This window comes from Acartia tonsa, chromosome 5 (genome assembly GCF_053477335.1).
Source record: "Acartia tonsa isolate MP-2025a chromosome 5, ASM5347733v1, whole genome shotgun sequence".
Classification (NCBI taxonomy): Eukaryota; Metazoa; Arthropoda; class Copepoda; order Calanoida; family Acartiidae; genus Acartia; species Acartia tonsa.
Window position 1 is genome coordinate 22,772,759 of NC_137264.1, and position 26,075 is coordinate 22,798,833.

Below are 26,075 nucleotides of genomic sequence, written 5' to 3' on the forward strand. Positions count from 1 at the left end.
TTAGTTTTTAATTACATAATACAACAAAGATATTTCATAGTAAAACAACTTTCTTTTATTTAATTTATATTTAACTTTTGTAGTTTCATGGTTTTGCAAACTTCAGAAAGATACTAATAACAAAAGATTTTTTAATCCTACATTTTTTTCTAATACAATTTATTTGAATTGCTATCCCTGTAGATACATGGCATTTTACAACCAATAAAAAAGTGGTTGATGTATTTTTGACAAATTTGGCAGATTTGCTGCCAAAAATACATCTACCTATAACATTTAGCATCGATTTTTTTTTATGTTTTGTGGCAAAATTTAAATATGATTGTATTTTTAGACAGAGGTTTTAATACATTATGTTAAAAAAAGCAGATTTAGATGTATTTCTATGTAAAAATGGCCATGTTCATGTCACTATAATGATATGCTAATTTGGCAACACCCCTTACTTTTTTGGTGGACCCTCCAGGCCCCCTACTTTTCATTTTTTTGAATGTTTTAGAACAATACACTGCGCTAGTGTTGAAAAGAGAATATCCACAAAAAAATACAGCTCAAAAGAATCACTATTATTTTTTGTTGGCTAGGTATAAAAAAGGACAAGTTCCCCTTAGGACTAAAATTCCCGACAGGGGATAAAAATATTAATTGGGGGAGGGAGGGGGGGGGGGGGTAAGGGTCCACTAAGAATTATAGCGATTATTACAAGCACTACTTGAAAAATCATCTAATAAAACTTTACATAAATATACACTACGTACATATTTACAAATATGTACAAGAAATAATATTCGGATTTTGCAAGAATGGAAGTATGATTTTAATTTATGGAGTTCAATTTCATATAAAAAATAAAAGACAAATTTATTTTTAGATGAAAAAAGTCATATAAAATTATTATAGGATGATGTTCTGCAAAACTAAGTAATTACGTAAAAATAACAAATTTAAAGAACAAAGGTTTAAGGTGGGTACTTTTAGGTTTTGAACAAGTAGTCAGGGTTCGGCAACGGCAATACAAGAAGTGCAACTATTTTCGGCGGCCAATTTTCAAAAAACAACTAATTTCAAGCCGCAAACTAGCTGCTTAAAATAGGTAGATGCCAAGCCCTGCAAGTAATGGTTAGCTGCCGAGCCTTGCAAGCAATAGATAGCTGCCGAGCCCTAAAAATAATGCCTTTCAATAAGCAAATAAGGTATAAAACTAACTACATAAAAATTACAATATTATAAGGATTGATTTTTAAAACAATTTTAACTTTTTTTCCAATAAAGATTGTGTTAATTTGTTAACAGGCTTTAAAATAAAACCTTTAACTTTTCACTTAAATATTGTTTGTATAGTCGATAACACTGTAGTTTTTTTTTCTACAGATTATGCTTTTTATATTTTTCTTTATAAATAAATTTTTAATTTTTGATAATTTTCGAGTTAAAGAAAATTTTTTTCCCAGTATTGCTTCGGAACCAATTAATACCCGTTGGATTAGAACCGGTTCTCAATCATACGGAAAAAATCATGCATAGCATCGTATTAAAAACAGTTTTCCACGAGTAATGAAATAAAAATTATAAGATTAATAAACAAAACTGGTTTGAATCTTAATATTTTTCATTTCCATATCCAGGGAAAGTTATCTATAATACGATGCAATAAACTATTTTAAAATTGAATGCATAGAAGAAAAAATAATCTCCGCTTCATAAACTACATTTTAACTTAATTTCAATAAAAATTTTGCTTAAAAATAAATTTTGCATTTCTTTGATCTATCCCTCCTCTTTCTTTCTCTTGATCTTGTCTATGTCATAGAGTTTGATATGAGCTTGAATTGGATGAACACGGCGACAATTGATTTAATTATGCTCCAAGCACTAGATACAGGCAAGAGTTTATGGATAAGTAAATTTATATAAATAAAACACGCATTTAAGGGATAGACAATGGATGACACATGATGATCAATAAAATTACCCCTTCTGTAGATTAAAATTATTGGTTGAAAAGATTGGACACTACTATTGGAAACAACCAATAAAATTAGATAAAAATAGCCAATGCTTTTGTGCAACAAAATAAAATAACGTGGTTATAAAACTCTGGTTAAAAACAACTGTAAATTAAATTCTAGAAAATTACAAAACCTTGTGAGCTTGTAATTACTTTTACGAGTGGACGGAGGACGAACTTATAGTGGAGCTACTTTAAACTCTTGATTTTTTTGCATATTAACAATACATATCCAATTATCCCTGATATTTCTCCTCAACAGTGGGCCCGACAGGGACACAGCACCAGAACTTGGGAATCTATGCACAGAGGGGCGGTTCTTGGGCCGACCAAATTTATCCACAGTTACGCGGGGGATGTTGTTGGGGTTGTTAGCCGCGGCCTGGGTCACTCGGTCCTAAAATGTAATATGATTTTAGGAGCGCAGATACTCCACTCCATAAATAGGACATGTCTGTCAGTTCAAACTGTACTCCTGAATAGTATTTTATTGCTGAAAATTTCATACATCTCCGCTGCCTCCGTAATGACGCATCCTACATGGATGCTACGAATTACAACTTTTGTTGGGCTTTATGAGTTCTAAAAAAAGTATTTTGAGGTCGTTAAAATGACTCCCAAGACCATTTTAAGGGGTTGAAAAGGTTAGAACCCCATTTTTTGCCGCCAACCGCCGTAACAGCGAGTCATAGGCGGATGGCACTCTAGTGGACTCAATTGGCCTTGGCAAGTTTAAAATATTGTATTTCTTGATAAATCCCTTAAAACGCTTCTTTCCATAAGTTTTGATAGCACAAAAATTATAAAAATACTTTCAGCTTAAGAAAATGCTAAATATAATTGTCTGGAACCCGTGTCTTCATACATATCTACTATTGCTGTGGAATATTCTTTGAAGCAAATATCAAAATGTTTAGTAGATATCGCCAGATTAAATCTAAATTTGCGAGATTTAGAACAAAATTTTGACGGATTTTTTTATCATATTCTTTATTTCAGTAATATATGATCATACTGTAACTGTATTTAATACTCACAACCTGTAACATTTCTGTCATATTTTACTCTGCTTTTTAATATAAATTGTCCCTATTTACAGCCGATAAATAATATGCATGTCACAGACATTTAGCAAGGAATGATCTACTTTCTTGATAATAGGGTATATCTAACAATCATAATGTGTACCTGTGATTTAGCAGAGCTGGCAGCTGTTGATGTTTCCTCCTGTGAAATAATTGTATTTTCAGAATCTTCATCTTCTTTCTCATCAGAGTTAGTTTGCTCCCCACTTTGGTTATTAGTATCATCATTGTGCACTGTTGTTATTTCTGTAAATATTTAGATATCAGTTTTTTTGTGTGGTTTTGAAAAACTAAAAGATAATTTCCATATCATGAAGGAAGGATAAATACTAAGATGATCTGGAAAAATAGAAGAACAATGATTATTTTTAAAAATTTCAAGGACACAATAACTACAAGCAGAACTGGCTTAAGACTCAATTTGTACAAATATCACAACACCGAACCAATTTAGCTCAAGATTAATAGAGAATTTTCATAGTTGTAATACCAAGTTTTCTTAGAGAATGTAACAAGCCCAACCCTGTAAAAATGAAAATTCTTCACAAGAAAAGAAAAAGAAAAAGGTCTGTTGTGAATGAATATATACATTTCAGTAATTCATGACTTGTATTGAATTTGGGGGATGACTTATCCGTTCCAGTATCCGTACCTGAACTTTCAACTTCATAATCAGGATCAACAGCTAAGGCAAGTAATGTTGTTTCATCAGACTAAAAAATAAATTTATATTAAATATTTTTAACATGACATATGTCCATATTTATTAATATTTATATTTACAATGAAGTACCAAAAAACACTTACATAAAACCTTATTCCAATTTTGATTATTTCCTACTGTAAGTATAATTTGATATTCTATTATATAATTTTTTTTTCATATGAAAAACAAATCAATTAAGCATCATGCTATTTAAGGTTTATAAACACTTATATTTTATCAGACAAAACAATATTAATAAGCAAAAAATCAGTAACAAGTTTTACCCATTGAAATATCAATATTTATATTCACGAAATAGTTAATGATCACAAACAAACTAATATTAATTTGTATGTTCACAAATTGTTAGTTTTTCAAGATATATTTTCCAAAACAGAAGGACAAACAAGGCAAAAAGTTAAACATTTAATGCAAACAAGTAATGATATTCCTGATTTTATAAATGAGACAGCGTAAAGTACTGCAAAAAAAATTACGTCATGCAATAAAATGACCAATTAGAGGCCAGTATAAATTTTACCATTGTCAATTACAATGTATACTGGCCTATTATTGGTCATTTTGTTGTATGACATCATTTTTGGGGGCACTTTACGCTGTTTCTTTATAAATATTAAATAAGTACATTGTATCAGTTGAGTTAAACTTAGATGCATTAAATGTCCACTAATGAACATAAACACTCAACCAAAATGTGCAATTCAAACAATACAAAGCAGTGCCTGGGAGGTTGTTATTGCTTCAGTTGCATCCTGGACAACTAGTGTTGTGTCAGAGATTACTGCAGTTGTTTCTTCTACAACTGCAGCTTCAATTTCTGAGTCGACTAGAGTTGTGTCTTCAACAACCGCAGTTGACTCTGATTTTACCGTAGTTGTGTCCTGTACAACTGCAGTGTTTGTGGTTAACTCTTCAACTACATCTGCAGTGGATTCAATATCCACCACTGCAGGAACAGTGGTTGGAATTTCCACTGCCTTTTCAGTAGTTGTTGGCAGTTCAACTGTAGTCATTTCTGTCTCATGGGTTGTGATGTCCTAGATTTGGTGCTTTAAAGTTTTATTTTTAATAAAATTAAAGTTCATATACATGTAAACAAGGTCTAAATTACATGGAATAGGTATATTTGAGGTAGTAGGTCATAATTTAGCAGGTATTTGAATCTAAGCATTTAAAAAAGAAAAAATAATAAGGATTTACGATAATTTAAATAGGGTTTTTGGGTTCTTTTAATAATACCTATAAGTTGACCACCAAAACTGCATCTCACTACCCACATTATTCTCAATATTTCTAAAGCTCATATAATGGGCTTTACCCTTGCAGGGCTCTATCACAAAAGAGCACTATCTCTGTGGGGCTATCCTAATCCTGTACTTAACCTACCCTAGCTTGTAACATTCAATAATTGTTGTATGGTCCATTTAAATTGACCTACCTCTGCATCAACAGGAAGATTAATGGTTGCTTTTGTTGTAATTTCTTTAACTACATCAGAAACTTCTTCACTAGAAACATTAATTTAATTCGCAATAGAAAATTATGCTATAACTTGTGGATTTCCATATCACATCCAGCATACAATAAGCTACTAATTTAGAGATACGAACTGTTCTACGCCACGCTCCTACCATAGACGTCCAAGGGGGGGTTAATTGGGCGATTACCCCCCCCAAACGAATTTGGCAAAAAAAAAATTTTCACTTTACCCCCCCCCCATTTAAAATTTACCCCTACCCTGTGGGTACCGTAGGCATCCCCAACCATTTAGGAGGGGGTATTTACCCCCCCCCCCAAACAATTTTGGGGGGTAATTACCCCCCCCAAAATAAAAAATCTCTAACAAAAAAAATTTTGCGCGCTTCGCGCGCATTTTTAATGCTAAATTTTTAATAAAATTTAAATTACCCCCCCCAAAAATTTTACCCCGGGGGTAAATTTTGGGAGGGGTAAACAAATTTTACCCCTGCCAACAGATTTCAGGGGGGGTAACTACCCCCCCCAAGCAAATTTTACCCCCGGGGTAAAAATTTTGGGGGGGGTAAAAAAAATTTGTCCGTCCGTCCGTAAGGGATAGCTTTTTTCGCTAATTTAGGCATGTTAGAATTGTCCTATTGATTTCAAACTTTGCATGGTGATTCCTGTAGAAGTTAGGTACGATTTAGAAAGCGTAGCAACTCTATAATCATTACCAGAATGTCCGTACGTCCATTTTAAACATGTTGATTTTTTTACTTTTTTAACAACAAATTTTTATTTGATCTAATAATCCGATTGATCTGATTTTTGGTATACTGATTCCTGGGACAACAAAGTACAATATCATAAGCGAAGCAACTCTATAATCAAGTCCTAAAAATGTAAGTATGTCCATAAACATTATTCAGTATCAAGCAGTTTTTCAACAATTTTGCTTCGACATTTATACATTTATATTCTGATTATTCAGTTCTGACACTATACAAGTGTTAGTGTCCGTTTGCCCTAGCGTTTCAGTGCTTCGCTTTTATGGATGTTGTCATTCTTGTTTCGTATTGTTTTGTTGATTTCTTTATGGGGGATAATGGTACCCTGCCACAAATTAGTTATAAACCTTCTCAGGACCTATGAGAAGCTACTCTGCAAAGGAGAAATATATCAGTTCAGCGGAAAGCGAGATCCTTCAGTACAGACAGAAAGACACACAACCTGTTATTTTATTATAAGGATTAAAAAGTATTTTTAATTTGGCCTGTTGGGGCTTGGATGTCAACTGCCAATTTTTGCATAAAAGATATATTATATTCTTTTAGAAAAATATCAAGATGTTTAAAAGCTGTCTGTTTTTTTGGCATAGGAACATTTGAACCGACATGGTTCTTCTTTACAGTAAAGATTCTGTAGATTCAAAGATGGTAAATAACTAAATTAATGGGTTACTTCACTTTGCCAAGAAAAAACATCTCTTGAAAGAAAAACTCCAAAAAGGCCTCTATGGGCATAGTCACTACTATTAAATAATAAGTTTTTATGAACAGAATATTCTACCTGGGATAAAGATCAAAGCTGGACACATTGACAGTAATGGCTTCTTTTATAACAATCTTCTTGTTAAGATCAGGAATAGTTGTTTCCTCATGATCATCTTCTTCTGTTGTTTCTAAAATCATTTTACCTTGTTAATTACCTTTTTAGAGCAGAGGTGGATTCTTTTTTTTAATAGATTTTCATATGATTTTAGGGGATTTTTCACAAAGCAATTTTAATGTTGATTCTTTTTTTAAAGAATCACCTAAGTGTTCTTCTTCAATCAAAGGGAAGTCCTAATTGTGCCTTTTTTAGGGTCCTAGGTATTCCCCCCTATTCTCACTATTAGTGTTACGTGCCTGACATAGCAGCAGTAGGTACCATTTTTAAGGTATCTAGTGTTGCACAGTGTGGAACAGACTCGAACCCGAAAAAAAGATGGTATACTATCATTTTTATTGCTGCAGGTTTTCTAAATTTATATTATTCTATATGTCTGTTTGGTGGTTTGTAGGTCAGCAATGAATAAAGATCATAATCTTTAAACATAAATTTATCTATGTTTTTGGTTTAAAAAATGTAAAACTTTATATATATTTTAAATTAAATAATTCCATAAAATATATTGTTTATTTAATACTTCTAAAAACAGACAATAAAAATGTGTACTTTGAAAAATTTCTGAGTTGATAAGTAATTTTGCAAATAAATTGAGATAAATCAACTTATCATGTTATTTTTTATTAAAAGTAAATTTGCAAATATCATATTTGTATCAAAGTAAATCATTTTTTTACTTAAAATATATTAAATAAACAACATGAAATATTTTGAATATTTAGGTTATTTTAAAAAATATCTTTATTAGAAGGAATTGTACATGGGTTAGTTATGTAAAGTACATTTACTGTTCAAGGTTTCTAAAATTATTATTCATTCTTAAAGTAACTGTAATGTGTGATTGTTTTCAAAAAATAAGAAAAAAAATTTAGAGTCAAAGAAAAATTGTGCAAGAGAAAAGTGTGAGAAACTTTTTGACCACAGCATCTCCGTCAGAGGTGCGTTGTAAGCGATATGAGAGATGCGCTGTGCGCGGCATTTTTTGTATTTGTTTTTGGTTACTATAAGAAGAGATGTGTGCTTTGTCCTTTGGGCGTAATGAAAAATCAGTTTGTGGAACATAGAGTGCGATAGTTTGACAGATGCTTATGTTATTTCACTATCAGGTATGTTTGGAATAATTTTATAACCCTCCCTAATAGAAAATATTGGTATAAAAGTCTGTGTGTCCAAGCGTGGATTGAAATAAAGAGAATAATTTAAATTAATTCTTTTGATGTAAATATATTTTTTATTGCTAAACAATTTAGGGTTGGGCCGGATACTTTTTTGGCCGGATACCGGATATCCGGCTGATTTCTAATGCCGGACATCCGGTTCCGGCCGGAAATCTGGCCAACGTTCGATATCCGGCAAATTACCGGATATCCGGCCGGAAAACCTGATATCTGGTGTAAAAAATCAGCCGGATATCCTGTAACCGGATAGTTTAAATATCCGGTATCCGGCCGGATATTGAAAATGACCGGATATCCGGCCGGATAACTGGCCAGACCGGATATCCGGCCCAACCCTGCTAAACATATTATTACAGTTAAAAGCATATTTTTATATCAGTAAAACTTTGTTTTAAATTAAAAGATTTTCTTTGTGCTGTTTTATTACTTGATAAATAAAAACATATAAATCAACATCTGAGTGATATTAACCCATATCACTAGCCGAGACTACTCTATAATTAAGTTTGTCCAAATCAAGGGCATCTTAGGAAGACACGCTACTGCAAGCGTGACAGTAACATTCTCATCTAAATATCCAAAGATATCCTTCGAGGCCAAAAAAACTGGATTTATTTTTTCAATTTTCTTTTGTGAAAAGTAATTTAAAAAAATTACAATAAATAACTAATGACTAGAGTATTTTTGAGTTGAAGGAGATTAGAAATGGCAATACACTATCTAAAAAAATTAGGTAATAAGAAAGACTAAATTGGACATAATATTCCTTGTTAGGTAATTACCAGGAAGGAAGGGGACATTAGACTGTAATCAACCCTAGGACTAAAAGTTTATGACCATTATCATAGTATTTGTTGGATTAAAAACTTTTATTGCTGTTTATTGAATTGGTTTTAAAAAAGTAATGCACAAACCTATAATGTTAATCTGAAGAATGGGTAGTTTTGTTTATCATCATTTGGATTTATACCAACTTATCGTCTATTGTGTTATCCCTAAAAATCCCTGATAATATTATAGTCACCTTGGTTATGTGTTGTTGTAGTTTCCAGAGGCACAATTACTGTGTTAACTTTACTTTCCTCAACAATTTCTTCTAAACAAAATTTGGATAATGAAAAGAAGTAGCGGGTTTCGTCATGTTTTAAAAGAAGCTTTTCTCCTATTTCTAGCCACTGCACTGCAGGGGGCTCCAGAGCCTATTTCCTAACACTACGGGGCAATCAGTAACATTCACTAACCTATTTCAAAATAACCTTTCAAAATACGACGAAACCCGCTATTTCCGCTAAAAAACTGACATCCTAAACAGATTGTACTTATTTTAAAGTGTTCTCTAGAAGAGTAGCCGCTAGTCATTAAATAAAGCAGAATGCACCAAACTCGAATCACCTTGATTGAAAGGTCCAGGTAAGGTTGTTGCCAAGGCCTCTTCTCCAGAACCTAAATAAATAAAAGTTGGACCCAAAACCAAGAAAGATTCATGGAAATGTGGCAATGCTTTTGTAGCTGTCTATTATTCATTACTTATTTCTAATTGATCCTATGTAATACGTAAAGCGCAACAAAATTTTTGACATCAACTCATCACAAAAAATTAAATAGTAAGAGGGGAAAATATCCCAAAACCACCCAAAAGGTTTTCTATAAAAATCATAAACTAATTCCGGAAACTATGTATGTTAAGAACTCAATTGGTTTATTGGTTAGTGAGATCTTAACTGACAAACAAAATACCTCAATATTTATATATTAGGATTACAATTATTGGGAAAATTATTTGCTCTGTACACAAATATCAAGTTGTACAAAATATTCAATTAATTAATTATGCATAACTCGATTAACAAGGACAATATTATAATTAGTGTTTTTAAGGGAAAAAGAAAAGTTAAGAAGTAGTTTAAGGAATATATAAACGTCTCTTCGTGTGCTTACAATTACATGAGAACCCCCTAAATTTTTTATAAAATAAGTCTCAATTTTGGCTAGAAATATGTACAATGATGGTCTTTATAAAAAATTTTAAAATATTTTTTCGACAGATCGATATTACATCAGAACCAGAAAAAAAGAGAAAAAGATCAAATGTTTTTAAAATTTTTAGAGTTCTAAATAATAGTTCTTAATAAATTTCAGGTCAAATATAATCCATAGTAGAGCAACAATAACAAACAAAGTATGTTTTCAATAGTAAAATAATAAAGGAACTGCACACAGACTGTATAGAGTGTGAAAAGATAAATTGTATAGAGACTGTAGAGTGTGCAAATATAAACAGACTGTAGAGTGTGCAAATAGAAACTGTATAGAGACTGTAGAGTGTGCAAATAGAAACTGTATAGAGACTGTAGGGTGTGCAAATAGAAACTGTATACAGACTATAGAGTATGCAAAAAGAAACTGTATAGAGACTGTAGGGTGTGCAAAGAGAAACTGTATACAGACTATAGAGTATGCAAAAAGAAACTGTATAGAGACTGTAGAGTGTGCAAATAGAAACTGTATACAGACTATAGAGTATGCAAATAGAAACTGTATAGAGACTGTAGAGTGTGCAAAGAGAAACTGTATAGAGACTGTAGAGTATGCAAATGGAAACTGTATAGAGACTGTAGTGTTTACAAATAAAAATATAGAGTGTGCAAATAGAAACTGTACAGAGACAGCCTCTATACAGTAAAATAAAAACTGTATAGAGGCTGTAAAGTGTACAAAGAGAATCAGTACAGAGACTGTAGAGTGCGCAAAAAGAAAGTGTAAATATAATTAAACTGTATACACTGCACAGAGAGATACCTGGTAGACATTTGGTACTTGGTAGTGCTTAGGTTTCAAGCTTTATTGCGAAACAAGAAACTTTTGAGAAATTGTAGAATAACAAACTATGTACGATGATATTACTAAATTTACTTTACAAAAGGTTTGACGGTTAGACGTGCGGACAAAACTAGTTACTATAAAGTTCTGCGCTTTAAGTCCACGAAAGGAATTTGAGTAGGTGTTTCAGAAGATTTAGAAATACTTTGATAAATTTCTAAATTTCCTTAGTTTAAAACCTTTGAATTAAATAATTATGAAATTTCCAAGTTAACAAGAAATATTATATTCCTAGACACACAAAATGTACTTTGAAAAAATCTAATTATCAATGCTTAAGTTTCTTTCTTTCATAATATTTTTTAATCATATAATTTGCGAAGTTTACTTTTCTTTTTCCTCACAAACGTCTAGTCTGTCTAATGATTTAAACCACTAAAATTGTAATGGATCTCAAGGGATAAGACAATGAACGAAATAGTGTTTAAGTCAGTGAATAAGAAAACGTGGATATAAAATTTTGAGTACCATTGTAATTTGCAGTCAAATGTCCCCCTTCAAAATTGTAGGGTACTGCGCAATGAAAAATAAAATATTCATTGTAATGTTGTTTGTTTCTAATAATCAGCAACAGACAAGTATTCTATGATTCTTATACAAAAGCAACAGGATGTCCGTGTCTGTTTGTAGCTTAAAAGTGTCGTATAGGTCCAATGAAGGTTTCTAATTTATTTTGGGGGAGAGTACCTCTACCTACCAGAGAAATAGCCCTTGAAAAAGTAACCCCTCCTACCACAAAGAAACAATGTATTACTTTTACTGTTAAAACTAAGATTTAAAGTTAAGGGTGAACTTACCCCTCGCTCCTTTCATCAAGTGCTCCTAGAGGTCTGTAGGGGTAATGCCCCTAGTAAATATTTTTGCCCAAAAATGAAAAAGATACTTAAGATTTTAAATAGACAGATGCTTATATACAATATACATCCTACTACTCTGACAAAAATATATCCGACTGTAAAAAATGTATGTAAACCTTATCAAAATTGTCTAAGAAATGATATTCGAAATGATATTTATACAGATACAAAAACAAACCTTTGGAGACCATTGCATTAGATGTCCTTGGGGCTATTCAAAAGGTGAGAGAGCTTCAAAAGATATTTTGCATTGGCGGAAGTAAAAAATGACATAATAAAATTACTAAAGCATCAAGAAACATTTTAGCAATTACTTTTATATTGTGGCATCTAGACGGACGTACGGTCATGCTTAATTTATAGAGTGTTTGTTTTGTTTTTATGTTTTTGAGAAAATTTTCCACTGTCCTAGCATTGGTAAGATGAATGAATCCTTATAAAGAAAAGGAATCCTAATAAACTTATCTCATCTCATCAAGGGGAAAATGATAAGTAAGGAATAATTTACCCTTGAATTTATGAAGCATTTTATATAAAAAAAAATGACCTCATACTATACTGGCCTACCACTGGTCAATTAAAATGTATTTTGGCCTGTCATTGGTAATTTAGTCTGTGTATTGGCCTATCATTGGTCATTTTTATTGCATGACATATTTTTTTTATAGCCACTATACAGAGCTTCTGTAATATATCCTCCAAAAATTACATTCTTATGTTGAACAAGGATAACAATATTTATAAAAAATAAAGCTCAACAAATCAGACGGTCAGACAAACGAACATTTACAAATATAGGGTAGCATTGCAATTAATTTTCAATAATATTTAGAAGTTTTAACATTGTTGCATTTTCATCCTTCACTTTATGGATGCATATAAATCTTGTCTGATTGTCTTAGGAATTAATATTCCAAAAAAAAAAATTAATAGGATTATTAAGTTGTTACTTGCTCTCATTTGTTGACTTAAAACTTTTTAATTGTAAATCTTCATTAGTTGATTAAAAACTTGCAGGGACAAAACATTTTAACCAATAATTTTCACCTACAAAAAATCTATTGTCTTGTCCCATAGAATCCCCTGGCTATAAACTAAGATTTGTATGAAAGGACTTCTAAAGTTTAAATTTATATTCAAAAGTTTTAAAGAATATTTGCTGCTATATAATGGTACATCAATTGCTCGAAATTTTTATTCATAAATATATCATTTTATTTCTGTGAAAAATAAATTTTTATTTATCCATCATATTTTTGCATAACTAAGTTGTAAATATTTTTTTTGTGCGTTATAAAATCTTAAATAAAACGGGATTGAAACTTAGCACATAAAAATATTATTTTTTGATTTAAAGTAACAGGGAAAAACACAATCGAATGAAATAAGCTTTTAATATTTTTTTAAAAATCATCAAACCTTGTATTCGCAAAAGTATATTTACTTTGTGACAAACAGAACAAAGAACAGACATACTGACCTACCCCGTTTATAGTGTAATTGCGATACCTAATATATAACAATAAAGGCCTTTTTAAATCACCTTACCGACGAATTGACTGACCCACAGTCCCACCTATAAGATTTTAGCGTAACTTTGCTACAAAAAAACTTTGTCCACCTGTTGTATCAGAAATTTCGTTTGTATCCAAATCCGCGTCGATCCCGAAAGTCTAAATTGAAAAAAATGATTTATCCTGAATAAATAAATAAAAAACATCAATATAAGTTTTGTTGGCCCCAAGGCATACGAACTGGAATTGATCTTAAAATTTTTCATTTTACTACCTACGGAAAGCTGTCTATAATACGATATTTCAGAATGGGCCATATCTTGTTTAATCCATTTGGACATTAATCGATTAAGGGCCATATTTGTATGATATATTTACTCGTTTAATAGTTATTATGTTAAAGAATAGATATAGAGTGTTAAGATCAACAATCCCAGTAGACCAATAGTATCACCATGTAAGAACAATCTACCCCTATTAATTTTACCTAGGTGGAAGAGGGGGAGGGGTGTGAATCTAGCACTCTTTGGCACGTTAATACATATATAGGTATATATTTTTGTAAGAAAAGAATAAACTTTTACCATATAAATATATAATTTTTTGGAAATAATGATTCATCTCATTCAGGGTTCAGAAAATACTTATTCATGAAAAATTATTTTATTCATAATGTCTTAAGGTTAAAAATATTTAATAGATAAGCTAAGCTACTCTATAACTTAAACTAAACTAAAACTAAAATATTTATTACATGAGATCAAATTGACAATATGTTTACAAATAAAATATTTTATTAATTATTACTATTGTTGTATATTGTAAATCATGATGATTATGGTCGGGTTTATAAAAGGTGTGATCCATGTGATCCAGATTCCAAGAAGGCATGTAAGCTATCCACTGTTACAAGGAAAGCTTGCCTGTAAAGCTGGTTCCGGAATAGAGTAATTAATATTAATAGTAAAATGGTGATGTTGTTGTCAGGAGTGGTGGCTCGGTGGTGGCCCAAGCAGGACAAGGTGGGTTGGTTCAGGTATAGAAGTATTAAACTATAGTAGTCACGTATGATGTTAATATTAGTATTTGTTGGTAAAAAATTTAGTATGGTGTTCTCTATCTTTAACAAAAGTACAAAAATTTATATCGAATTTAACAGGTAATCCTTTACTTTTTTCAAGTTTAGAATTCTATTCGTTTCAAGATTTTTAAAATCATTAGGTAACTCGTTATAAACACGAGGAAAATTAAACAAAGGGTGTTTAAAAAATGAAATGCATCGAACATTGGGGATGTAGAAATCATCTGCATTGCGCAGAGCATAAGTTCCACGTTGACTGTTTTGAATCCATGTGCCAGAAAAAGAAATTGGGAGTCTTTCTAATTTAAAATCAAGCATAAATTTGAATATATTATAATTGATAAGTTCAGCTAGAGGAAGAATTTTATTTTCTTTAAACAAGGGTGGAGTGTGTTCATTGTATGAAGCTCCACTAATAATGCGTATGGCTTTTTTTTGAACAATTTTTAATGGTTTTAAATATTTTTCAGGTGCCATACCTAGAATATTACAGTAATATTCAAGGTGTGATTGGACGTGAGCATTAAAAACTAATTTCATGCAATCTTTGTTCAAAATGTTTTTAACTAAATTAAGACTATACAAGGATCTAGAAATTTTTCCATGAATATGTTTACAATGTTCTGATAAATTCAAGTTGCTATCAAGATAGACACCCAACATTCTAATTGATTTAGTATCTTTATTAGGTACCATTTGTACACGAGAAATTTTAGTTATGTTAGATTCTCCTGGTGCATTATTATTTATAAACAAAGGTAGATAAATATTGCTATCATGAACAGGAAGATCAGAAAGAATATTTCTGTTTGAACTAAAGATCATAAAATAAGATTTGTTAGGGTGTATAGAAAGCTTATTTGCTTTATACCAATTAGTGAGATTATCTAAGTCTTTGTTTGCTTTAATCATAAGATCCTTTAAATTTTTTGCTGCAGTGATGGTAGAAATATCATCTGCAAACAAATCTGCAAATGCATCTGTACAATTGTGTACATCATTAACAAATATAATAAACATTAATACCCCTAATACACTTCCCTGAAAAGTAGAAATATCTATATTACAAGTATTTTCAGAAAATTCATCCCCAATTTTTACTTTTTGTGTACGGTTTGAAAAAAAACTTTTAAACCAAGATAGTGCAATGCCACGCACACCTGCATTTTCCAGTTTTTAAAATAAAATAGGATGCGATATACAATCAAAACATTTTTCTACATCCATGAAGAGCCCTAAAGCTATATTTCCTTTGTTCAAATTATCAGAAATGTGGTTAATAAAATCAATGACTGCATGATTTGTTGATCTATGTTTTAAAAATCCATATTGATGGGAGTAGAAAAAATTATTTTTATCAAGAAAATTTGTTAATCTGTCATTTACAATTTTCTCAAAGACTTTTGAAATATTATCTGTTATCTTTACAGTATGTTTGTCAAGAAAGGAACTAAAATGTGTACATTGGTTATTTTTATTTAGGAGGGTTAATGAAAAATTAACTTTTCATTGATTCAACTAATCCTTATAAATTTATCTTTTACTAATTATACATACATATCAAGAAAAAAAAATTGAGAGGGTGTAATTTTTTCTAGAGCGATTTCTCATGGAAGGGTTGTGGTACATTCCCTAAAAATAGTTAAAAACATTTCCTAGGCCGATAAGTAGCTTCACTGTAAAGAAGGAACGTATCTGTTTAGCGATTAGCGAAATCATAAGCTACAAACAAAACAAAATCTTACTGCTTTATTTATATACTAGCGGCTTCGCCCCTAGCCTCTAGGGGCTTTGCCCCAAGAGATGGTAAAAAAAGTGTGGAAACCTTCCACAAAGGTTACAAAAAAAAAAAAAAAAAAAAATGCAGCCTGCGGCAGCCTGTAGCAGAGCAAAATAAAAAATAAGGGGGGGATATTTTTGTTTTTGGGGGGGTTAGGGGTGTCCCACCCCTAAAAAAAATAGCTTAAAACCACCACAGGACCAATAGGTATATACCCTCAAGAGTAGAATATGATCGGTTCAGTGGTTACCGAGATCTTAAGCTTCAGACGGACGGACAGACAGACAGACAGACATCGTACTACTTTGTATTATTGATTATATATATTGTTTTTTTATTCCAACAAATTTGTTGCTAACTTGTTATTCATGTAAAATTCAGAGTAAATTGGTTAAATATGTGAGAGGGAAGATAACCTGTATTTTTTTAATTATGGGTTTTTCCCGTCTGTCCCCTCCCCCTTTTCCCCAAATTAACAGTCCTTGTTAAAAATGTTGACCTGAATCTCAACTTTTCTATCATCACAGCAAAGGTTATTGTTGCAGCAATAATTTCCAGTTTTCCAACTAAAACAAAACAAAACTTTAGTATAATCTAGTTTATAATTTGTCCGCTAGATGATATCAATTATTCTTACTTTCTATTCATATCTTTACAAATAAGTTTTATTTATGAAAAAAAATATTTTTTAGAAATTTAAATTATAACTGGCTACTATATGTAGATAATTAATTTTGTTTTTTTGTAATGGTTTGATTTTCAAAATAATCTTTTAGTGATTTAGTTTTAATTTATATGAAAAGAGCTCTTATTAATACAGAGATTTCTACTATATCAACTACTGATAATTTACATTTTTGCTGGCACTTAGTGGCCTATCAATGTCATGATTTGCTAGATGAAAGGCACCAGTAAAAATATAAAAAAAACGTATTCTTTTTAGTTTAAACTAGTAGCTTCGCTCCCAGAGGTAAGGGTTTATGACTCATATTCTTATATATTTTTGTTGATTTGGCAGGACCACATTCTTTAGGGGGGGGGGGGTTGCAAGGTATTTCTCCATTAATCTAGTATTTTTTTGCTTTGAAATGATTATTTATCGAATAGACAGCTTCCCGTAGATATTAAAATGAAAAATGTTAAGATTAAAACTAGATTTGATATTCGTGAAAACTGTCTGTAATACATTGCTATTATTTTTTTTTCGGTTTGGAAGCCATACTGAAATAATATTTCTGTTTACCTCCTACATTGCATGTCTGAAAAACAGGCGAAGCTCTTCCATTGCCTAAAACAAATTATAGTTTTCATTAATTCTAATCCAAACTAAGTTTCAGTGTATTATGCAAATATTTTAATAAATATATTAAAAGTACAATAACACGTTCCATAAAACTAGTCACCTGTCTGATATACAGAGTATATTAATAGTTCACCTGTAATAATAAGTACAATAGTACATACAATAATACTAGTCACCTGTCTGACATACAAAGTATATTAATAGTTTACCTGTAATAATAAGTACAATAGTAAATATAATAATACTAGTCACCTGTCTGACATACAGAGTATATTAATAGTTCACCTGTAACAATAAGTACAATAGTACATACAATAATACTAGTCACCTGTCTGACATACAGAGTATATTAATAGTTTACCTGTAATAATAAGTACAATAGTACATACAATAATACTAGTCACCTTTCTGATATGCAGAGTATATTAATAGTTCACCTATAATAATAAGTACAATAGTACATACAATAATACTAGTCACCTGTCTGACATACTGAGTAGTGAGTATATTAATAGTTCACCTGTAATAATGTTGTGGACAGCAGTACATGCCACAGCAGTAGTCACCCGCCTGACAGTCAGAGTGCTTATCACAGGTTTTCACCTAGATTTAGAAAAAGGTATCAGTAATATAGGGGTGGGATGATGGACATATAATATAGGGATGGGGGTTGTTGAGGGGTTAAATCCAACCCCAAACAATAAAAATAATACCTGTTTAGTTGCCTCTATTACAACTCCTTAAATTTAACACCTCCCACAGTTTTGGTTTAAGGGAGTGCCAAAAGTTTGTATGATTTGTGTCAACATTTATGGTTGTGCTTTGCAGAACACCATGACAAAACTCTGTGCATGTCACTTGTTTTAATTTAATTGTTTTAATGTTTGTGATAGATATTTTTATTGAAATTTTTCTGTGAAAGATGTAAATAAATAATAAACAACAGTATCCGTTCTAATACCCAAAGTCTTGAAAGTTAGTCAAAACAACAAAAGTTGCGTTTGTTCTGGCACCCAAAGTCCAACACAACAGAAAGATTGATAATTCTACCTGACAGTTAGAATAACAAATACTATTATAAAAAAGATAATCATTTGATAGATAGATAGAGAAAGAAAAATAGATAGATAGATAGAGAAAGATAGATAAATACACCTGATAGTTAGAATAACAAATACCATTATCAACTTCTCTCAGGTTCCAATGTCTGAAATAAACAAAAAATAATTTATGCTTTTCCTCAAAGTGCATAGGAAGCACAGAACACCCCCCCCCCCTGCTATTCATGAAATAAGTTAAAAATAAGTGAGTAATTTTTCCCCATACCTAATACCTGCAGAGGGGGGGGGGGCTGTACCTGCGATGCCTAACCCTGTGGGGCTACCCTGTAAACGATATACACTGCACTGTAAACGATATGACCTAAAGTAATAACGCGAAAAACTAATCTTCCCTTATTTTCAATTCATTTTTAAAAGACATGGGGGGGAATGGGGGGGGAGGAGGTTGATTGTAAAGAATAAAATGAAAATTCAAAGAGAAATATTATAATTTCTTCGGCCTTTCAAGCTATCATTTAATTCGAATTTTTTGTTGTCTAAGTTTAATCGTTTTGGTAATAAATGTTTTAGCTTTGAACTAACTATTGATTTTTTTAAATTACATTGTGAAGAATTAATGATCTAACTTTTCATAAAAAAAGGATGATAAAATCCTTAAGTAGCGAAGCTTTAAAAATCATAGAATGGACAAACGGACTGGCGGACTGACAAAGTGAATTGCAGAGTAGCTTCGCTTCTAAAAAAGGTTGACAACATATTAATAAACTAACTGTATCATCAAAGGGTAAAAGGGTAGGACTAACGAACATTAAAACTTGAAGAGTGTCAGAACTTATATTATCTTAAAGTCTAAATTAAATTGTTTCAGGATAATGTTTAAAGAAATACATTATCAGGACTTAAGAACAGAGATGCTTCGTTTAAAATATTATACCTTGTTGTCCTAGGGCCCATTGTTTGGAAAATCAAATGAATTATATCATACTAAAAATTTTTGCATGATTTAAAACCAGCATGCCAAAATTAACTACCTCTATGAACGCTATTCTTACGGACTTGCCCTTATTAAAGAAAATCTTTGGGGTTATGAATTTGTTTGAATTATACATATTATGTATTTTTTATTACGTTATTCGATATTTTAAATAATTTTAAAAATCCTTTCGTCAATTTAAGAGAAAAAAAAATTTAGAATATGTTATGATTAATGTTTTTTTCATAAGATGCTTATTTTTTCTTTAGGAATTATATTAGATCACCTTTATTATGAATTTATTATAGAAATACGGACCCAAAATTTTAAGATCCAACTAATTAAAATAGAAAAATACAAAGTTGTGTTTCCTTTTACTGTGTTTCTTTGTTAAAAGTACATCCAATAATACGCTGGTATTATGATAAGAAGACAGGTGATTGGTTCGAAGCTTTTATTAGTGCCTATAAAAAAAGATATCTACTGGCCTGCCATTGGTCAATTAAAATGTATACTGACCTGTCATTGGTAATTTAGTCTATGCATTTGCCCATCATTGGTCATTTGTATTGTATTAAGTCATTCACATAGGCACTTAAAGCAGCTTCGATTGGTTCATTTTATTTAGCGGTAAAATTTGGAAAATGAAAGTTGTACCTGTAACATTTATGTCCTTCATCACACTGCCAATCTGCCTACAAAATAATATTTTCAAATTCAAGCTATTCGTGCTTTACCCCACAGTGCCCCCAGAGCACTGAATACCCCTTGTTTTGGAAACAATTTTAATATAGGGTGGGTGGTTGTTTTATTCCCATTGCCTAATCCATGTGGGTTTTATGCTTGTAGTGCCCTAATCCTGCAGGGCTTCAAAGTATCCACAAACTTAAAAATCGGCTCCCCTCCCCCTTACTTTTAATGTATATCAAAATAAGGGGTTAGAGAGGGGTTCTGCACTCAATTAGTCACCAAGCTTCTTGTTGGCTCTATCATGGGTTTTTTCAAATTCAATGTCTGTCTGTCTGTTTGGTCCAAGCAAGTAGGCAATGTATGTCTAGTTGTGGCATTACCTGGCAATGTGGCCGTATAGGATCAGGATCCACCCAATTGTGGCAATAATACAGGAAACAGGAATATTTGTGGCCTGAAATATAAAGTATAAAGTTGTGGCAACAATACAGGAAGAATAATTGTGGCCTAAGTTGTGGCAATAATACAGGAAACAAGAATATTTGTGGTCTGAAATAAATAAAGTTGTGACAATAATACAGGAAACAAAAAAATATGCGGCCTAAAATATAAAGTTGTGGCAATAATACAGGAAACAGGAAAATTTCTGGCCTAAAATATAAAGTTGTGACAATAATACAGGAAACAGGAAAATTTGTGGCCTATAATATCAAGTTGTGGCAGTAATACAGGAAACAATAATGATTGTGGCATAAAATAAATAAAGTTGAGGCAATAATACAGGAAACAAGAATAATTGTTGCCTAAAATATATAAAGTTGTGGCAATAATACAGGAAACAAGAAAATTTGTGACCTAAAATATTTTTTTAATTTAAATTTAAATGGTCCATTTGACACAAAAATTCGTTAAACTTAAAATTTCTAGCAGACAAACACATTAATTCTATAATCTGCACAATTTCTAACCAATAATATGACCGGGTTGTTTCACTCCATTGTTTTACTATTGGCTGGTCTAGAGAACGTGTCGTTAGATTATCTCTATTCTACAGATGGATAAACATCCTATTACTTTTGTATAACGATATAAATTTTAAGGATGAGAAAATAATAAAAAAAAATCACTAATTGTTGCACTTTTATGAAAAGCTTTATCTAATTGGCCATGTAGTTATCTAGGTCGAGTGGTTCAGTCGAACAGATGGACGTTTTAACAAGTATACAGACAGCCTAAAACCAGATCAGATAACAGACAAACATGAAACCTTACTACTTTATATAAAAGGATAAATAGTAGATTCACTTACCTAACTTAACACAATCACTATCGTCTATACATGCTATCTCATTCTCACTAAAGTCATTATATACTTTTAAAACTCTTTCTTTAGGTTATGAAATCATTAGAGTAAAACATTAGAGGGGGAAGAGGTTAAATAACTGTATGTCCCCATCCAAGGACCGTGTGCCGACTTTCAATTGGTCTTTTAAACTCAGCCAATTTTGTCGTGAATATTAACACAGCCAAGAAACAAACAAAAAACAAATTGCAAGCAGACGAAAATTTTCCTTTGAAAAGGGGGAAAGGTAGTTATATACATCTATAATATAGATCTGTAATGAAATTAGATCAAATTTAATATTTTTTGCTAGAGAAACTAATGTAAGATTTAAAACGATGTCTGTCCGTTTGAATGATTGTTCATAATTGCCAATGCTACTTTTGAAGCTATTTGATTTTTTTTTGTAAAGATTCTAATGACTAATGAGCATCTACATTATATCAAACTCTGTCAGTCCGTGCAATCATGAAGCTTTTATAGTGATAGGAATTCTAAATATTTGTGAAATGTTATTTTTCCCTCTGTCCTGTTAAAGGCAGATTTCTAAAATTTCATGTAAAGACTCATATTACAAATTGACTTCTACTTTTTATCACACGTTGTCCGTCCGTCCGACAATTTTGTAAATTAGATTTAATTCCTGTTTTGTTGGCCCATGAAAATATTTCAATAACTAAATAGGAGTTAACTCAACCCAAGCTCAAGCTCAAACTCGAAATTTATATTTAATTACATGGATGTTGCACCAGATTTTATTGTACACTAATCAAATAATACTTCCAGCTAGCTGAAAAGTTACCCCCCCCCCCTCCCCTCCACTCACTTTACCCTATCCCCTCCCCATCTACTGAAGGAGATAACTGACCCATAAATGAGGACAAAATTAGCAACCTGAATTGGCGACAATTTTCCTCTGTCAATAAATCCCAGTAATTACATCGATTCTTACAGGGTACCTAACCCTTGTTTAATATTTAAAGGCCACCTTCTAAAATAAAACATAAATTAAAATCACCCTTGTTTGTATCTATTGCGTTGTTCTCCCCAACCGAATAAAGCTAGATTTTACTTAATTTCATTATTGAGAAGAGTCAAGAGATTCTAATTGCTTTAACCATAATATAATCAATATATCATAAATTATCTAAAATCTTATATTAATCATTGTTTAAAGAGAAGCCTAATTTTCTGTAATTCTTTTTTTCGAAAAAAGAAAAAGTACGAAAAAAGGTTGATGTAATTCTCATGTTGGAATAGTTATTTAAGGCATCGTATTATAAACAGCTTTCCGCGGATACTAAAATGAAAAAGTTATAGGATTAAGACGAAGGCCCGTTGTCTGTAATACGACGCGATGCTATACATGGTTTTTCAGTATTTTTGTGGACCGGTTCAAATACAGCGAATATCAATTGGTTTCGAAGCCATGCTGGAAAAATGTTTGTGAATCCTAATATGATTCAAATAAGTTCCAGGTATCAGCCCATAATCCTCCAGGTAAAGTTGTAACTGTGAATGTAGCCTACAGGTTTCACTAAAAAACATTGAATTTAACCCAAAAAATCACGAAAGTCTAATAAAATCTTCTTGCTTAGAAATACTAGATAGTGATACATTAAACATGGCACCTACTGGTGCACGTGGTATGTTTGGCACGTGACACTATTAGTGAGCCTTGGCACATAAGGCGCAACTCATTATTACCATTCACTTTAAATCTTGGGAGAATCACGCCCCAACAAGTTTTTGACATAGTGTTGAAAAAATTCTGACTACATTATTGGTTAGAAAGTGTACACGTTTGGTGTGAAAAGGCAGGGTTAGTACACTTCATTGTATTCATATGATTGAAGCTTTGCATTATAAAATTTTAATCTACAAAATTTCTTAACATGTATTATTGGATAATAATCATGAACGAAAACTTCATATGCTAGAAATTACGTAGAATGGATTATTTTTGTCTTATTAACCAGCATAAGTACTAAATTCCTAAATCAGATTCCGCGCATCAAGCCAATATACAGGAATTCATAAACATCCTAAAAGCAAGGAGCGAAGCCACTAGTTTTTTTTTTTTATAAAGTGGAAAGTTTTGATGTTTGTAACATAAGATCTCGTTAAAACTGAATCTATTGAGTTCTCAATTCTAATGAAGATTTACATAAGTCTCGAGATGGTTTTAGGCTTTTTTATTTTTCGATCTATGTCTATGGATGGTTTAAGGCTTTTTTTCAACAGTTCCGAATACAGAATCCCTAGATGCTAGGGGCGAAGCCACTAGTATTAATTTAAAAAGTATTCCTAGATGAAATATATGAAGATTGGGAAAGGATGATGAGAAGGAGGGGCAGTAAAAACTCTTTTCTCCGCATAGCTGTCTAAATAAAAATAGGTTTTCAATTCACTAGGACGATTTTTTCATGCATTAAAATACATCTAAAGGGACAAAATTAGCGATACATTGATAGCGAGCTTCAACAAAGTCTATAAAATAAGGATAAATACTTATTTCATTGATTGTTAATAAATCATTGAATATGACTTTAAAAAAAAGGAATACTCATTTTTTAGTAATTTGTGTCTTAAACTTGTATATTTTATAACTAATTAAGAAATTTCAGCAATTTTTGGTAACCTACTTATTTGGTCCCAAGGTCGGACGGACATACCAAGTATATATTTGTCTGAAATGTATTAATTATTTGGATCTACTGCAGTTCACGGTAAAATATTGCTGGTAACGAATATTGCCAAAAATCTATGAATCTTAAAGGCTGCTAGCTGCCAAACGGCTGAACGTAAAGATCATACTCGCACACCATTTCAAGTGGTATAAGAAGGCCTACAAATAATCTGGAATAGCCAAGATCCAATGATGCATAGGGAAAGCTTCACTGAAGAAAGAACGCGTAAAATAGGCCTTTTTGGCGCATTTCTCTGCACTGCGAGATAATTATGCATTATTGATTTATGGCTATTCCAGATTATTTGTAGGCCTTTTCATGCCGCTTAAAACAGTGTGCGGGCATGATCTGTACGTTCAGCCGTTTGGCAGGTAGCAGCCTTTAAAATTCATAGATTTTTGGCAATATTCGTTACCAACAATATTTTACCGTGAACTGCAGTAGATCCAATTATTTGGTTTCCCTTTTTTATGGATATAATTGTTCGTGGTATGACACACAAGGCATGCAGAAAGGAGGTGTATCAACCCTCCTTGCTAAATTAATGGGTACACCCCTCTACACTCCCCTTAACAAGGGTCTAAACCCCTTTGTACAGCTAAGGGGGGATGTCAAAATAAAAAAGCATCACACCCCCCTTAAATTTAAGGTGAAAAGGAAAAAAAATGTGCGCTTAGAAGCCATACTGGAAATAGTGTCTTTTTCTTTGGTATTACCTTTTTATTTGAGAACTATTAATGTAGAAGTAAAAAAATGAGTATTAGGTTTGATCCGAACAAATCAGCCTCATTTTATGCTCTGAAACTAAAAAAAAGAAATCATTAAAAATAATAATTTTAGAAGCGAGGCTTCTTTTTAAAATTGTGTCTGTCTGTGATTCTAAAGAGGGGGGGGGGGCGAATTTTATTAGAACTGGAGAAATGGATGTAGAATATACGTGGATATTATGAGGGGAAAAATTGTCGTCAATTTAGGTTGCTAACATGGAAATCTTTATTGGTTAATTCTTTAATCCAGTAGGAGGGGAAAGAATGGGGTCAAGGTGTTTGATTTAGCCCGCTGCGTGTTTCACTTTATTAGAGAACGTGAAAATCTGGTGTAAGATCCAAATAATAATATATCCATTACTAAAGATAATTGTAATAATTCCAAGTAATCACGCAACCTTTGCAACATAAATAGAACATGACTGTCTGTCTGTTTGTATGTTAACCTAGACCTTGTAAACCGCTGTACCAATCATTCCACAATATTAAATCTTTATTTGTCTTGGGAAAATGCAGGTATCCGTTATAATTCCCTGTAATGCATTATTTGCATTATTACCAGCGGCTACGCCCCTAGAGTTCTCTAGGGATACTTGAGGTGGGGAACATGACCCCTGCCCTTTTTCAAATTTAGTTTTATAGAGAAAAGTATAAACCAAAAATACCTCCCCAAAACTAGTTATAAATCTTCCCAGGACCTACCTGAAGAAGCTACATCGTAAAGGAGAACCATTAAAGTTGATTCAGCGGATGGCGAGATCCTTAGGTATAGACGAATGAACATCCTGTTACTTTTATGTAAGGACTTAATTTTTTATATACATATGTATAAAGAAATAATTATTGACATAAGTTTGGCCAAAAGAAAGACAATTGTATGTAAAAATAAATGTTAAATCATTAATAAGTAGCGAAGCATAAATAGTAGATGGACCAACCAACAGACAGAATAACGTTTATTGTTTAAAAAAATGAATATATACCTTGAACAAAAAATATTACGAAACCTTTTT

General features: G+C 31.7%; 1 protein-coding gene across 1 annotated transcript; it reads right to left on the bottom strand.

Annotated features, from left to right (window-relative positions):
• Positions 1-1,858: 1,858 nt before the first annotated feature.
• LOC145320061 (uncharacterized) lies at positions 1,859-25,101 on the bottom strand. Its single transcript, XM_080162500.1, has 19 exons — positions 25,012-25,101; positions 23,913-23,989; positions 21,573-21,619; positions 20,644-20,717; positions 20,231-20,268; positions 18,695-18,746; positions 18,060-18,142; positions 17,480-17,524; positions 16,736-16,802; positions 13,483-13,534; positions 9,517-9,567; positions 9,149-9,220; positions 6,848-6,959; positions 5,259-5,328; positions 4,543-4,857; positions 3,746-3,806; positions 3,197-3,339; positions 2,237-2,405; positions 1,859-1,872 (listed from the first exon to the last, which is right to left on the bottom strand). The coding sequence occupies exons 2-19, from the start codon at positions 23,981-23,983 to the stop codon at positions 1,859-1,861; spliced, it is 1,536 nt and encodes a 511-aa protein (XP_080018626.1). The 5' UTR covers positions 23,984-23,989; positions 25,012-25,101.
• Between the last annotated feature and the right edge of the window lie 974 nt (positions 25,102-26,075).